Raw genomic sequence first — 13,200 nt, 5'->3', positions numbered from 1 at the left:
GATAGCCTGCTGGGGGACTCTGCACACAGCAGGTAAAGATCGAGATGTTTGTTATTTTACAAAAAAATTAACCTTTAGAATCACTTTAAGGCTGAACAGTAACCAAACCGCTAAATACACAAATTAAATACAGACATTGGAGTTGCTTACCAACCAAAGGATTTATATTTCTGTCCATCCAGTCCTGAGATTCACAAAGCTTTGCCCAATAGCACAGGCATTGTCTTGAAGGGTAGGAGGCTGTATCTTTCTCTGCTGCAGCTTCACTTTCACTTATGGGTCCCCTTGCCACCACCACTCTGAGATTAGGAGGCAACACATCGCCTCTGAGCTACCTGTCAACTGGACACTCCTCTGACCCATTTGAGAAGTATAGCCAAAATAGCTTTGGCCATACTTCTCCATTAAGTAACACAGATTTTGTCCCTTCCCCAGCCTTTGACTGGTCAGTGAAAAGAGAGGCAACTCTGCTTTCTCCCTCTTATCAGTATGCTCTTTGCACTGCAGCTCCTGGTGCAGCTTCTCTCTCCCTTTCACTGAGCCCTGCTGTACAGAGTGTACACTAGACTGCAAGAGGATGATATGTTGTCAAATTTCAGGTCTTTATACTACTTGTGTTAATACAAAATTACATGTTTTTGCATTTTTTTTTTTTTAATTAATACAAGGCTGCATTCATTTGTGTATTTTATATTTCCTTGGAGTTCAGCTTTAATGGTAACTTTACTTTTACATTTTAGTTTGCAACCATTTGCAGTTATATAAAATATGTTTTCGCTTCCTTGCAAAAATGGCAACATAATTTTTCTATTATAAGGCACCCTATAGTGTTACATGCCTCATATCTTTAGTTCTTTTTGGCAAGTTTTTTATGTGCCATTTACAGTAAAGCACTATGGAAGCACGATGATTGGTGAGTGCGCTCCTCGATCTGTTATCACAGTAGTATCCCATCTCTAAATATCATTTCTCAGAATGCTTCTCTCCTTGTTCCTGTAATTAGCTCACTCCCTTTCCCAGAATTATATACCTAACTTCAGTATGATTTACAGGTATCCTCTTGCAGGGGTTATGCCATCACCAGCAATGTCCTTCGGTTTGCTGCAGTGAAAGTTTCATCTTTGAGTTCCTTTCATGTCTGAGGATCCTGAGTGGACAAAGTCCCTAAGCCTGGTACACAGAATATCAGACAAATGATCGTCTTTTTTTTTTTTTTTTAATAAAGGTTACTAGAATTATGAAAATTCTCGTATGACAGAGTACAACTTCCTGCGATGGTGTAATTCTTTCCAAGCATGCGCAGTCTTGGTCACGCGTTTTTTACTGATGAATATTATACTGATTAACTGAAAATCGTTTGTTTTGTTCTTGTACAAGATAAATAATCCTGCTTGTATACTTTCATGAACTGTCGGGATCGGACCTTGAGAGCAGTGTTCTAACGATCAGATCGGACAATTGCTCTGAAAGCAGTATTTTTCATCCGATATTCTCATGGTGTGGACTAGGCTTTATTGTAGCACTGACTCTGGTCATACAAAAAAGAGTTTTAGGTAGAAGATTTAATTTTGCTTTTGTATTTTTTTTACCAGAATGTGGTACTGTTCATAAAATCAGGATTTGGACCTCTTGGCCTCCGTCACAGGCCAATTCAAGTCACATAAATACATGTATAGTCAGACAGTGTGCTAACATCTCCATTTTCATAGTTATTCATCCAGTTTCCCGTTACGCAGTTGTGCATGGTCTTTAAATATGAGTTTGCAGTTTTTTAGGTCCGCTGTAAATCTTTTTCTATTTTTGGGAATCCACAGGTGGGTTATGCCGTAATGTGCTAGTATGCATGGCATATTAGTATTTTTTGGCAGACTTACCTGTCAAACTGTGCTCTCCAATTCTGCAGTGGAATCGATCTGCGCTTTCATCTTTGCCTGGTCTTCCTTTGGGGTCCCGTGTCTTCTGCACATTTACACGGCATGTATCGGAGCCGTAAATGTTCACTGTGCATGTGTAGCTTAGTGTACATGACAGCTAACAGGCGGGAGGATGCATTTATGGCAGAAGAGACCAATAGGAATGTCAGCAACATTTTAAAAATTGATTTTATTACAGAACTGGTCAAACACGCCCCGTCTCTATTCTGTGTGAGCAGTATTTTAACTAAAATTCACAACACTCATCACAATTTGAATGTAAAAACTCCTTTAAATCTGCCAATAACTGTATGTAGTTCAAAGGCCTGTCGATTGTATACAAATTGGTTGGGCAACTTGGGTAGGTCCTTGCTTTACCTAATTGTAAATTTAAATTTGATTGTACAAAGGTTGTATGATTAGATTGTAACGTGTTATGCTCTTAAAGAACAAGGTATTTTAAGACATTTCAGAAATACAAAAAAGAGAGAAAATGTTCCTCATGCTCATCAAGAAGAATGATGGTGGTCTAGGCCTATAGACACTGCTGTTAACAAAATTGGTGAAGGGCAACCCCTTGCGGCCACTGGAGTAGTGACGGGCAACCCCCTTGCAGCCACCGGAATGGTGATGGGCGGCCAACGGAGTGGTGAATGGCAACCCCCTTTTGGCCCCAGCAGTGGCGACAGGAAACCCCCTTTTGGCCCCAGGAGTGGAGTGGAGTGGTGACGGGCGGCCCCAGGAGTGGAGTGGTGACGGGCGGCCCCAGGAGTGGAGTGGTGACGGGCGGCCCCAGGAGTGGTGACGGGCGGCCCCAGGAGTGGTGACGGGCGGCCCCAGGAGTGGTGACGGGCAACCTCCCTGCGGCCCCAGGAGTAGTGACGGGAAGCCCCCTTGCAGCCCCAGGAGTGGTGACGGGCAGCCCCCTGCGGCCACAGGAGTGGTGATGGACGGCCCCCAGGAGTGGTGACGGTCAGCCCCCCTGCGGCCCCAGGAGTGGTGACAGTCAGCCCCCCTGCGGCCCCAGGAGTGGTGGCGGGCAACCCCCTTGCAGCCCCAGGAGTGGTGACGGGCAGCCCCCTTGCGACAGCAACAAAAAATGTGTGCAGTTGTTTAAAGTCTGTGTTAGTCATTCAATTCCTTTATTCCTGTGAATCCTAGGACCACATGGGACCTTTAATTTCTGGCTAAAATTGGGATTAAGCCTGCTTGTCTTCCTGGGACTTATTCTGTCCCATTGTCCATCTTTTGAATGCCAGACCTGAGCCTCTGAAGCACACTGAATTTGTGGCCTTTTACATTGGATAGAGGTGCAGAGTAACATCAGGAGGAAGCAGGGTTTGGTATCCTTACCGGCTGATGAAGAGACCCCTTGAAATGCCTGGGCCTGGAATCCAAGATGGTTCATAGCAACACATGGATGGATTTATAGACTAACACAGGTATTTTCAACTACCACAGCACTGTTCAATTTTAAATGTTTTAGGGCTGAGTTGGTTAATTTTCAGATCACTCTCCACTACCAGCTGAACAGGCAGAAAGGGTGGTTTCAATCAAAGCCATTTTGCACTAATATTTGTCTCTGCAAGCATAACAGCGGCTGCCGGTCAGCTTTAGCAGTTGCAAATCAGGGCCTCAGTTCCGTTTTTTCAGATTGTAAACGGGATATTTAACTTTTGAAGACTTCTCTGACAGTATATAAGCAATTGCGTTCCTGCGTTGTTGAATTCATTTTCTGTATGTAATTTTAGCAAATGTGAACTTTGCAGCTTCAAAAAAGAGCATTGAGGTTATTTTTTTCAGTGTTTTCCTTCATTCCAGGGGCGGAAACCGAATGGAAATCAGTGAGAGATTTTCTGCTTTTTGAGGCTCCAAGTTATTGCTTAACAAACATTACAACTTTCCAAAGGAATCTGAAAAAGGCCAACGGCAGCTCACACTCTCCCCCGTGTTCTGCACCCCGCAAGCGGGCGGCTCACACAGACCTCTTGTACAAGCCGTGTTTGTTCAGGGAAACGGACTTGGAATCAAAACATTGGATCGAGTGTTAAAAGATGTATTTTGATTCAAACAGCCCTTGCAGTTATGACTGCCTTCGCCTTAATATTTACTGACAAAGCTTGCTTGTGCTGGCTGTCCCAGCTTCCCCCCCCATTAGCGGATTGGCTTGGTTTGTTTGGTGTTGGGCCTGAGCGGAATGTGGACACTAAGAAGCTGCGGTGTTATTACACAGCGTAACCTAGAAGTTTGCAGTGCTGCGCTCTATAAAGTCGGCAGTGGTCGGGCATGGTTTTATTGACCATTTTGGAGGTTTTCTGGCTTCCTTTCCTTCAGGGTTTATGACATATTTCCACATTATTTCAAACTGTCTGCTGAAACATTTAGATTTAGGAATGGATGAGCGGTTCAAAAGCCTGCATGTTCCTTGAAGCCTACCGTGTCTTAGGTAATTAGAGAGAACTAGTTACAATTGGGCTTATGCAAGAATCTGAATAGTCTGTTTTACAGCATAATTATAATTTTAGTCCAGCTTGGACCAATGTAACTATGAATATACCATACCTGTGGGATCCACCTAGACACTGCAACTCCAGTGATCCCCACTAGCTTACAAGTCCTGTGCCCAGTGGCTGTCCTGCTGCTTTGTGAACACAGATGGTTGTCCACTTGTCACAGGCAGCATTCAGGGCCAGTTCACACTACATGCATTTCAGTTGGTTTTTTTTTTTTCTGCATCCAAAATGCACAAAAAGTAGGTTATATGGTTGTCAATGTCCTAGTTCACACCAGTGCTTGTAGTTCCAGTGTGTTCTGGATGCAAAAAAAGGGGTAGAACAGGCTGCATATTTTCTGCACAGAACAGTACTGGAACACATGTCCCTATTTACATCGAAGAAAAAGAGAGGGGAAAAAATTAACTGGACTGCGTTTCTATAGTGTGAACCGGCCCTCAGAGGTTGTCTTGAATTTTCTCAATGAGTGCAAATTATTTCTCTGATTGGATGAAGTGGGGAGTGTGATGTCACTCCCTCCCCATCCCATCCAATCAGAGAATGTTCTACTTTCATTGAGAGCATACAAAGTGATGTCTGAATAGCGCCGTTGACGAGCAGCCAACCTCCTTTGCTCACAGTGCAACAGAGCACCACTTTCTGCATCTGTGCTGGACAAAATTCACCACAAGTATGACAACGCTATGTTGATAAATGCTGTTTCCATGGCTGTCATTACTTTATAAGCCACTTACCTGAAGCAAGTATGCAGAGATCTTACTGCCCTCTAATCTGGATGTGTACCTGCTCTGGATCAGTGAGAGTTTTGAAGCCAGACACAGCCATGCAGTTGGCTTCAGATGTGGCCTTTCAGACCTGCTGACTGGACAGCAAGCGCCAGTGCACTGATGAGGTTGCCCTTGTTTTGTCCCATCCTGTAAGCCTGTTGACAATGTTAGACTGGCAGCATTGTACAGAGCAGTAGAGCCTGACTGTCTGTAGTAGTGCCTTGCAGGGAGTAAAAAAAAATAAGTTAAGAAGAGATATGAGGTATTAGTCCTCACTTTGGGACAGTGCTGTGGTCATTAATGGTGTGTGAATGGCATTCTGTCCAGACCTGTATGTCTAATGGCTTGGGCTTGGTTCATCCCAATATAGGACTGGTACTGGGGCACTGGTTCTCAGGCCAGCGAGTCTGTTGAGTGACCGCACCTGAAAGGAGGCGAGTATTGCAGCCAAAGCTTTATTTTTTATTTTTAGAGCTTTAAAAGTTAGGCTTTAAAGCTCTCCTGACTAATAAATTGGACTGACCAGTCACTGTATTCTACATATACATGCAATATTTACATGCAGGCAACCTCCGAAGTTGCACCATAGCACTGTTCGCCAAAAGCTTTATTTTTATTTTTTTAGTGCTGCTAAACAAATTACTTTTGTAATTCAAAAACAGAAGTGGACTTGAGCCTTAAAACTGCCTGCAGGCGAAAAGATTGGTCTGACCATTTACTGTATACCATACATACATGTAATTTATATGTACAGTTGCAGGATTGACTTACCTGACCTCCAAATAAACTTGCTGATTGTTTTTTCCCTTATTAGGCTGCATTCACATTTGAGCGTTTTGTAGCTTGAAGTGCCAAAAATGCTCAAACTTAAAAAAAATGTATTGTTCTCTATGGTGCCAGGTGTGAACAGGCGCCATGGAGAACAATTGATTTTTTAAGTTTGAGCTTTTTTGGAGCTTTGTGCTTCAAGCTACAAAACACTGAAGTGTGAATGCAGCCTTATTGACTCATGTTTGTTCTCTTCGCTTCATATGTTCCCTTTTATGTGTTCTGCACAGCATCTCCCGAGTGGGGTGACCGTGTTTCCTGCCCCTTATTGTCTTTTCAAGTGGGAACTACATTGATAATAACTTGCACATTTTTTATTGGCCAGTACTGAATGTTATTTTCTCTGATTTGTTTTTTTCATTGTTGATGGAATATTTTACTGGATAGTAGTTGGCTTCACATTTAAAATGTAGTTCCACTGTTAATGATTTAAAAAAAACAATCCTCCCTTGGAAAGTTACATACTTATTGTAGAGTTCCCACCTGATGCTGTTTTCATAGAAGCTCACACATGGAATATTCCTGTGGTCACCTTCCTTACCATCGAGTAGAAGGGCCTTCCTTGCTGTGGTCAAATGATCAGTGATCCTAAGATATTTATTTTATAGACATAAGCATACAATACCATACATTGCTCAGCTTTCTACCTTTTAACTTTCCCTGGAGCACAGACTCACTTAAAGTGATACTAAACACGCACTGTTTAATTTACATTATCTCACAGATTACCAGATCTCAGTCAAGCCATCTTGGGCCTTTTTAATAAAGGGATCTGTGAAAGAACCTGTCCCAGTGTGGTCTGTCACAGTATCATTGCCCCAGTTCCTGTTGCAAAACTGTTTTAGGGGTTTTACTCCCACCTGTTCACATTTATAAACCCAAAGGTGGCATCTGCCCCATCCTAAATCTAAAAGCACTGAATGTCTTTATTCAAGCTTCTGTAATCCAGCAGAAGTATGAATACACCCCAATCCATGTTTTTCCTCCCTTGAAACTTATTCCTCGTTTTTCTATTTTTTGTGTCCTGTCTTGTTTATGCATTTGGGTGTTGACCGTTTTCTAAAATTTTCATATATGCATAATAGGAAATATTAATGAAAGAATCAATGTCTTAATACCACCCACACCGTGGTTTTTCATTCATCATTCTGCCCTGGAAAAAAGGAAGGGAGAATCTGATTGGCTATTATGGTGAAAAATTCTTCCCTGTAAGGCTTTAATAAATTAGATCCATTATGTTGGCAGACCAGCTTCATGACATATCATGTAGAGGTCCAGCCATTTTCAAGGCGACAGCTTGTAATGGGCTTCAGACAGGTTGGGCCTAAACTGACATCACTTCAGAAATGTCAGCATTTTCCAGACATACATTCAGGACATAAAACTGTGGGTGTTTCTTTATCCTGAGCCTGGGTAATACCAGTCTGAGAAAATATAAAAAGCCGTTTGAGTATATGGAGAGACAAATCACGTTAGTGACGTGGGAGAATTTCACAAGGACGGAGCCAGGATTCGAGGCGTGTTTTATGAAACATTACCAAGAGTTGTTTCTTGGATGAAAATACAGTCTCTATCCAATAAATACACGCTTTGTGTTTTATGTAATTCTCAAATGTAGTGATATGACGGCTTCACAACAAGCCAGCTTAGCAACCAAATATTTCGAAATTAGCAGGTTTAAATGTTCTTCAGGTCAGGAATGTGATATCTATATATATATATATATATATATATATATATATATATATATATATATACACACACACACATACACACACACACAGTATATATCTGCTGCAAAAAATGAAAGGAGTGGTTTTTAATCAGCGTATAGCATCAAGTCATTTAAGCTCCTGGAATATTGATCTGGTCAGTTCCAGGACCCTTCAGAGGTTGCACAGGCAGTCCAACTCCTCCAGGATTGCACATCAATACATGCCATTGTCAGAAGGTTTGCTGTGTCTCCCAGCACAGTCTCAAGAGCATGGAGGAGATTCCAGGAGACAGGCAGTTACTCTGAGATCTGGACAGGGCCGTAAAAAAGGGTCCTTAACCCATCAGCAGGACCGATATCTGCTCCTTTGTGCAAGGAGGAGCAGGATGAGCACTGCCAGAGCCCTACAAAATGACCTCCAGCAGGCCTCTGGTGTGAATGTCTGTGACCAATCAGAATCAGACTTCATGAGGGTGGCCTGAGGGCCCAACGTCCTTTAGTGGGCCCTGTGCTCACTGCCCGGCAACATAGAGCATGATTGGCATTTGCCATTGAATACCAGAATTGGCAGGTCTGCCACTGGTGCCCTGTGCTTTTCTCATACGAGAGCAGGTTCACCCTGAGCACTTGTGACAGACATGAAAGGGTCTGGAGAAGCCATGGAGAATGTTATGCTGCCTCTAACATCGTTCAGCATGACCGTTTTGTGATGGGTCAGTGATGGTCTGGGGAGGCATGTCCATGGAGGGACACACAGACCTCTACAGGCTAGACAATGGCACCTTCACTGCCATTAGGTATCGGGATGAAGTCCTTGGACCCATTGTCAGACCCTATGCTGGTGCAGTGGGTCCTGGGTTCCTTCTGCTTCAAGACAATGCCCGGGCCTCATGTGGCGAGAGTATGTAGGCAGTTCCTGGAGGATGAAGGAATTGATACCACTGAATGGCCTCCACGCTTGCCTGATCTAAATTCAATAGAACACCTCTAAGATATCATGTTTCCGTCCATCCAAATCCACCAGGTTGCACCTCAGACTGTCCAGGAGCTCAGTGATGCTCTGGTCCAGATCTGTGAGGAAATCCCCCAGGACACCATCCGTCGTCTCATTAGGAGCATACCCCAATGTTGTCAGGCATGCATACAAGCACGTGGGGGCCATACTAACTACTGAGGACCATTTGAGTTGCTGCAATGAAATTTTAGCAAAATGAACTAGCCTGCTGCATCATTTTTTCACTTTGATTTTGGGGTATCTTTGAATTCAATCCTCTGTAGGCTGATAATTTTTATTTCCATCAAATGATGGGGCATCCTTGCGTTCGTAACACATTACCCAGTCCATATAAGTATAGATATCCATCAAGATATTTTTCCCCATTGAGATCTGATGTATTTTCAAAGTGTTCCATTAATTTGTTTGAGCAGTGTATATATAATATATATGGATAAAAGTTGTTATGGCAGATTCATCTTTATTTTACTATTTTCTCTTTGTTTTAGAGAGCAAAAATTCTTTTGGCACTTGAAGCTTGTGTTTCCTCAATGTAAAGCAGAGTACACAGAGAAGAGGTATGACATCTACATAATCTGCTTTTCAAGATACTGATTTGGTTTTAGAACATTACAAAGTCCATTTTGAACACCTCATTGAAAATGATAAGCATATGGAAACGGGAAGAGGCAATTTGGAAGAGAGATGGAGTTAATTGGGAAAGATGGAAGAAATACAGTTTATAACCTATAATGTGAACGGGCTGAGTTGTCCAGGGAAGAGATTTAGGTTGTTTAATGAGTTACATCACAGGGCTACGTCAGTGGTATTTTTACAGGAGACGCACTTTGAGATAGAGGCAAACGTGAAATTGAAATCCAAACACTACCCAACATGGTATTATGCAGATTCTCCAATTAAAAGAGCAAAAGGGGTTGCAATAGGTTTGGCAAAGAATATGAGATTTGAGCTGGAGGATAGAAGAACCGACCCGGAGGGGAGGTTTTTATTCTTAAAAGGTAGACTTCAGGGGATTGAGTGTACTTTAGCCAATATATACTGCCCTAATAAAAATCCGGAGATGTATATGAAGGGTCTGTTGAAAAAATTAATGTAATTTAAAAAAGGGCGCTTGATAGTAGCAGGAGACCTAAATTTCTGTATGGACCCACAAAAGGATAATACCTCTTCCGTGCAAAGAGAGGGGAGTAGGTCTCTGAGAGCTTTGAAAAAAGTGATGCATGAATATCAACTAGTGGACATCTGGAGAATAATGCATATGAAAGACAGAGACTATACAGTTGTGACCAAAATTATTCAACCCCCACTGAAATTGAGTGTTTTGGCCAGTTTGACATTGCTTTTGATCATTCAGTCATCTTGCTTACATTTACATTAAAGAGGCACTTGTAGGTCAGACAAATATAACATAACAGTTATAATGAAATAACCACAAATGTCTTTTCTGTGCTCACAGCATTATCAGTTTTATTCAACCCCCAAGTGACATTCAATCTTAGTACTTAGTACAGCATCCTTTTACAGTTATAACAGCTTTTAAACGTGAAGCATAGCTTGACACAAGTGTCTTGCAGCGATCTACGGGTATCTTCGCCCATTCTTCATGGGCAAAGGCCTCCAGTTCAGTCACATTCTTAGGCTTGCGCACTGCAACTGCTTTCTTTAAGTCCCACCAGAGGTTCTCAATCGGATTTAAGTCTGGTGACTGCGATGGCCACTCCAAAATGTTCCAGCCTTTCCTCTGCAACCATGCTCTAGTGGACTTGGAGGTATGCTTGGGATCATTGTCCTGTTGAAAGGTCCAACGTCTCCCAAGCCTCAGGTGTGTGACGGACTGCATCACGTTTCCATCCAATATCTCCTGGTACTGAAGAGAATTCATGGTACCTTGCACACGCTGAAGCTTCCCTGTACCTGCAGAAGCAAAACAGCCCCAAAGCATGATTGACCCTCCACCATGCTTCACAGTAGGCAAGGTGTTCTTTTCATCATAGGCCTTGTTCTTCCTCCTCCAAACATAGCGTTGATCCATGGGCCCAAACAGTTCTAATTTTGTTTCATCAGTCCACAGAACACTATCCCACAACTTTTGTGGTTTGTCCACATGGCTTTTGGCATACTGCAGTCGACTCTTCTTATTCTTTGGAGACAGCAAGGGGGTACGCCTGGGAGTTCTGGCACGGAGGCCTTCATTACGCAGTGTGCGTCTTATTGTCTGGGCTGAAACTTCTGTACCCACATCTGACAAATCTTTTCTCAGTTCCTCAGCAGTCACACGGGGACTTCTCTCCACTCTACGCTTCAGGTAGCGCACAGCAGTCGAAGTCAGCATCTTCTTTCTGCCACGACCAGGTAGCGTTTCAACAGTGCCCTTTGCCTTGAATTTGCGAATGATGCTTCCTAAGGTGTCTCTTGGTATGTTTAACATCTTTGCAATCTTCTTATAGCCATTGCCCTTCCTGTGAAGAGAAATCACCTCTTCTCTTGTCTTCCTGGACCATTCTCTTGCCTTCACCATGTTTGTAACCACACCAGTAAATGTCTAGAAGGAGCTGAGTATCACAGTCATTTTAAAGCTGCCTAATTGGTGCTTATTATGCTTGATTGCTGCTCGGTGACATCCACAGGTGTTTTCAATACCTGATGGAAAGCACCTGTATGAACCTCTGTTCTTCAGAGTGGTAGTCTTTAAGGGGTTGAATAATTGTGGCAATGAAGAAACCACATAAGAACCATTTACTACTGTATTACATAAACAATTGATGTCATTTTAGTTGCATTTGGGTAGTTACAACGTCCTTGTAGGATTTGATTCTGAATACAATTCCAAATGTACACTATAGTCCCTAAACCCCTTTACAGCATTGGGGGTTGAATAATTTTGGTCACAACTGTACCTTCTTCTCTAATGCACATGAGATATACTTGAGATTAGATTACATCTTAATAGACCATCAACTTATAGATCATCTGGTTAAAATTGACATAGAGACAAGGACGTTCTCGGATCACGCCCCGGTCTTAATGAAAATGGGATGGGGAAGAAGGTGGACTGGAGGATTAGGGTGGAGGTTAAATGAGGCTCTTCTTCTGGATGAGGATTTAGCTCAGAAAATCGAGAGAGATTAAGGTATACTTTAAGGAGAACGAAACAGAGGAAGTATCGATAGCTACAGTCTGGGAAAGCCACAAGGTATTCATAAGAGGAATCTTGATTGCGGCAGGAGCAAGGAAGAAAAAGGAAAGAAGAGAGAGGGTCAGTGGGCTTTTAAAAGAAATATTGGACTTGGAGCAGATCCATAAGAAGAAAATAACAAAAGACACGAGACAGAAGTTATTGGACAAAAAAGATGAGCTAGAGAGGTTGATGGATGAGGAGAAGAGAAGAGTATACAACAGGGTTTTGAACGAGAGATATAGATGGGGAGACAGACCAGGAAGATATCTAATGAGAGCTTTGAATAAAAAGAAAAATAGGAACTATATAGAAAAGATAAAAAGTTCAAAGGGGGAGTTGGTCCACTCAACTAAAGAGATTATTAAAGTGTTTACGGAGTATTACAAAAAGTTATATAATATTAGTCCCCAAGGTCCTCTAAAAGAAGCTCAAGAGGGAAGTAATGAAAAAAAGATGATATACTTAAAAAATGCGGGATTACCAAAACTAAGTGAAGCACAGTTGAACTCCTTAGACGCAGAAATTTCCCAGGAAGAAATTAAAACAGCATTAAGAAGCACAGGGGGGGGGGGAAAGCCCAGGCCCGGATGGCTATACAGTTAAGTACTATAAGAAATTTAGTGAAGTACTGTTACCCAAGTTGGAGAAATATATGAATGCTCTGGGAGGTGGGATGGAAGTGAGGAGAGAATCCCTACAGGCCCATGTAGTACTTATTCACAAGGAGGGAAAAGATCCATCTCAGTGCTCCAGCTATAGACCTATCTCATTATTGAACACAGATACTAAACTGTATGCAAAGGTGTTAGCAAACAGGTTGAGGGATCTAATGCCTGAATGGATCCATGGAGACCAGGTGGGCTTTGTACCAGGGAGAGAAGGTAGAGATAACGGCTTGAGAACCCTGATGCTTATTCAGAAAAGTAGAGAAGGGAAAGCCCCGGTGGTGCTCTTGTCAATTGATGCAGAGAAAGCATTTGATAGAGTGGACTGGGGCTTTATGATGGACAACTTAAAAGTGCTGGGGATAGGTGATAGAATGCGAGAGTGGATAAGTAAATTATATAGGGACCCTACTGCAATCATCACGGTAAATGGGGAGAGATCAGAACCCATTGGAATGTCTAATGGTACAAGACAGGGATGCCCACTGTCCCCTCTACTATATGTGTTGTCACTCGAACCTCTGTTGTCAGTAATAAGGAACAGTGGATCGGTAAAGGGAATTCAGATAGAAACCATAGAACATAGAGTAGCGGCCTTTGCGGACGA

The 13,200-nt window shown here is 42.5% G+C and overlaps 1 protein-coding gene across 1 annotated transcript in view; it reads left to right on the top strand.

Annotated features, from left to right (window-relative positions):
- Nucleotides 1–13,200, top strand: part of ZNHIT6 (zinc finger HIT-type containing 6) — a 67,324-nt gene that overhangs the window by 31,273 nt on the left and 22,851 nt on the right. The window contains exon 6 of the mRNA XM_089684420.1: nt 9,239–9,307. Within this exon, the coding sequence (XP_089540546.1) occupies nt 9,239–9,307 (69 nt within the window). The remainder of the gene's footprint in view (nt 1–9,238; nt 9,308–13,200) is intronic.

The sequence above is a fragment of the Staurois parvus genome, unplaced genomic scaffold (genome assembly GCF_062004578.1).
Source record: "Staurois parvus isolate SC_StPar_1 unplaced genomic scaffold, SC_StPar_1.0 ptg000347l, whole genome shotgun sequence".
Classification (NCBI taxonomy): domain Eukaryota; kingdom Metazoa; phylum Chordata; class Amphibia; order Anura; family Ranidae; genus Staurois; species Staurois parvus.
Note: the sequence above shows the minus strand (reverse complement) of the source record. Positions and strands in the feature narration are given on the sequence as shown.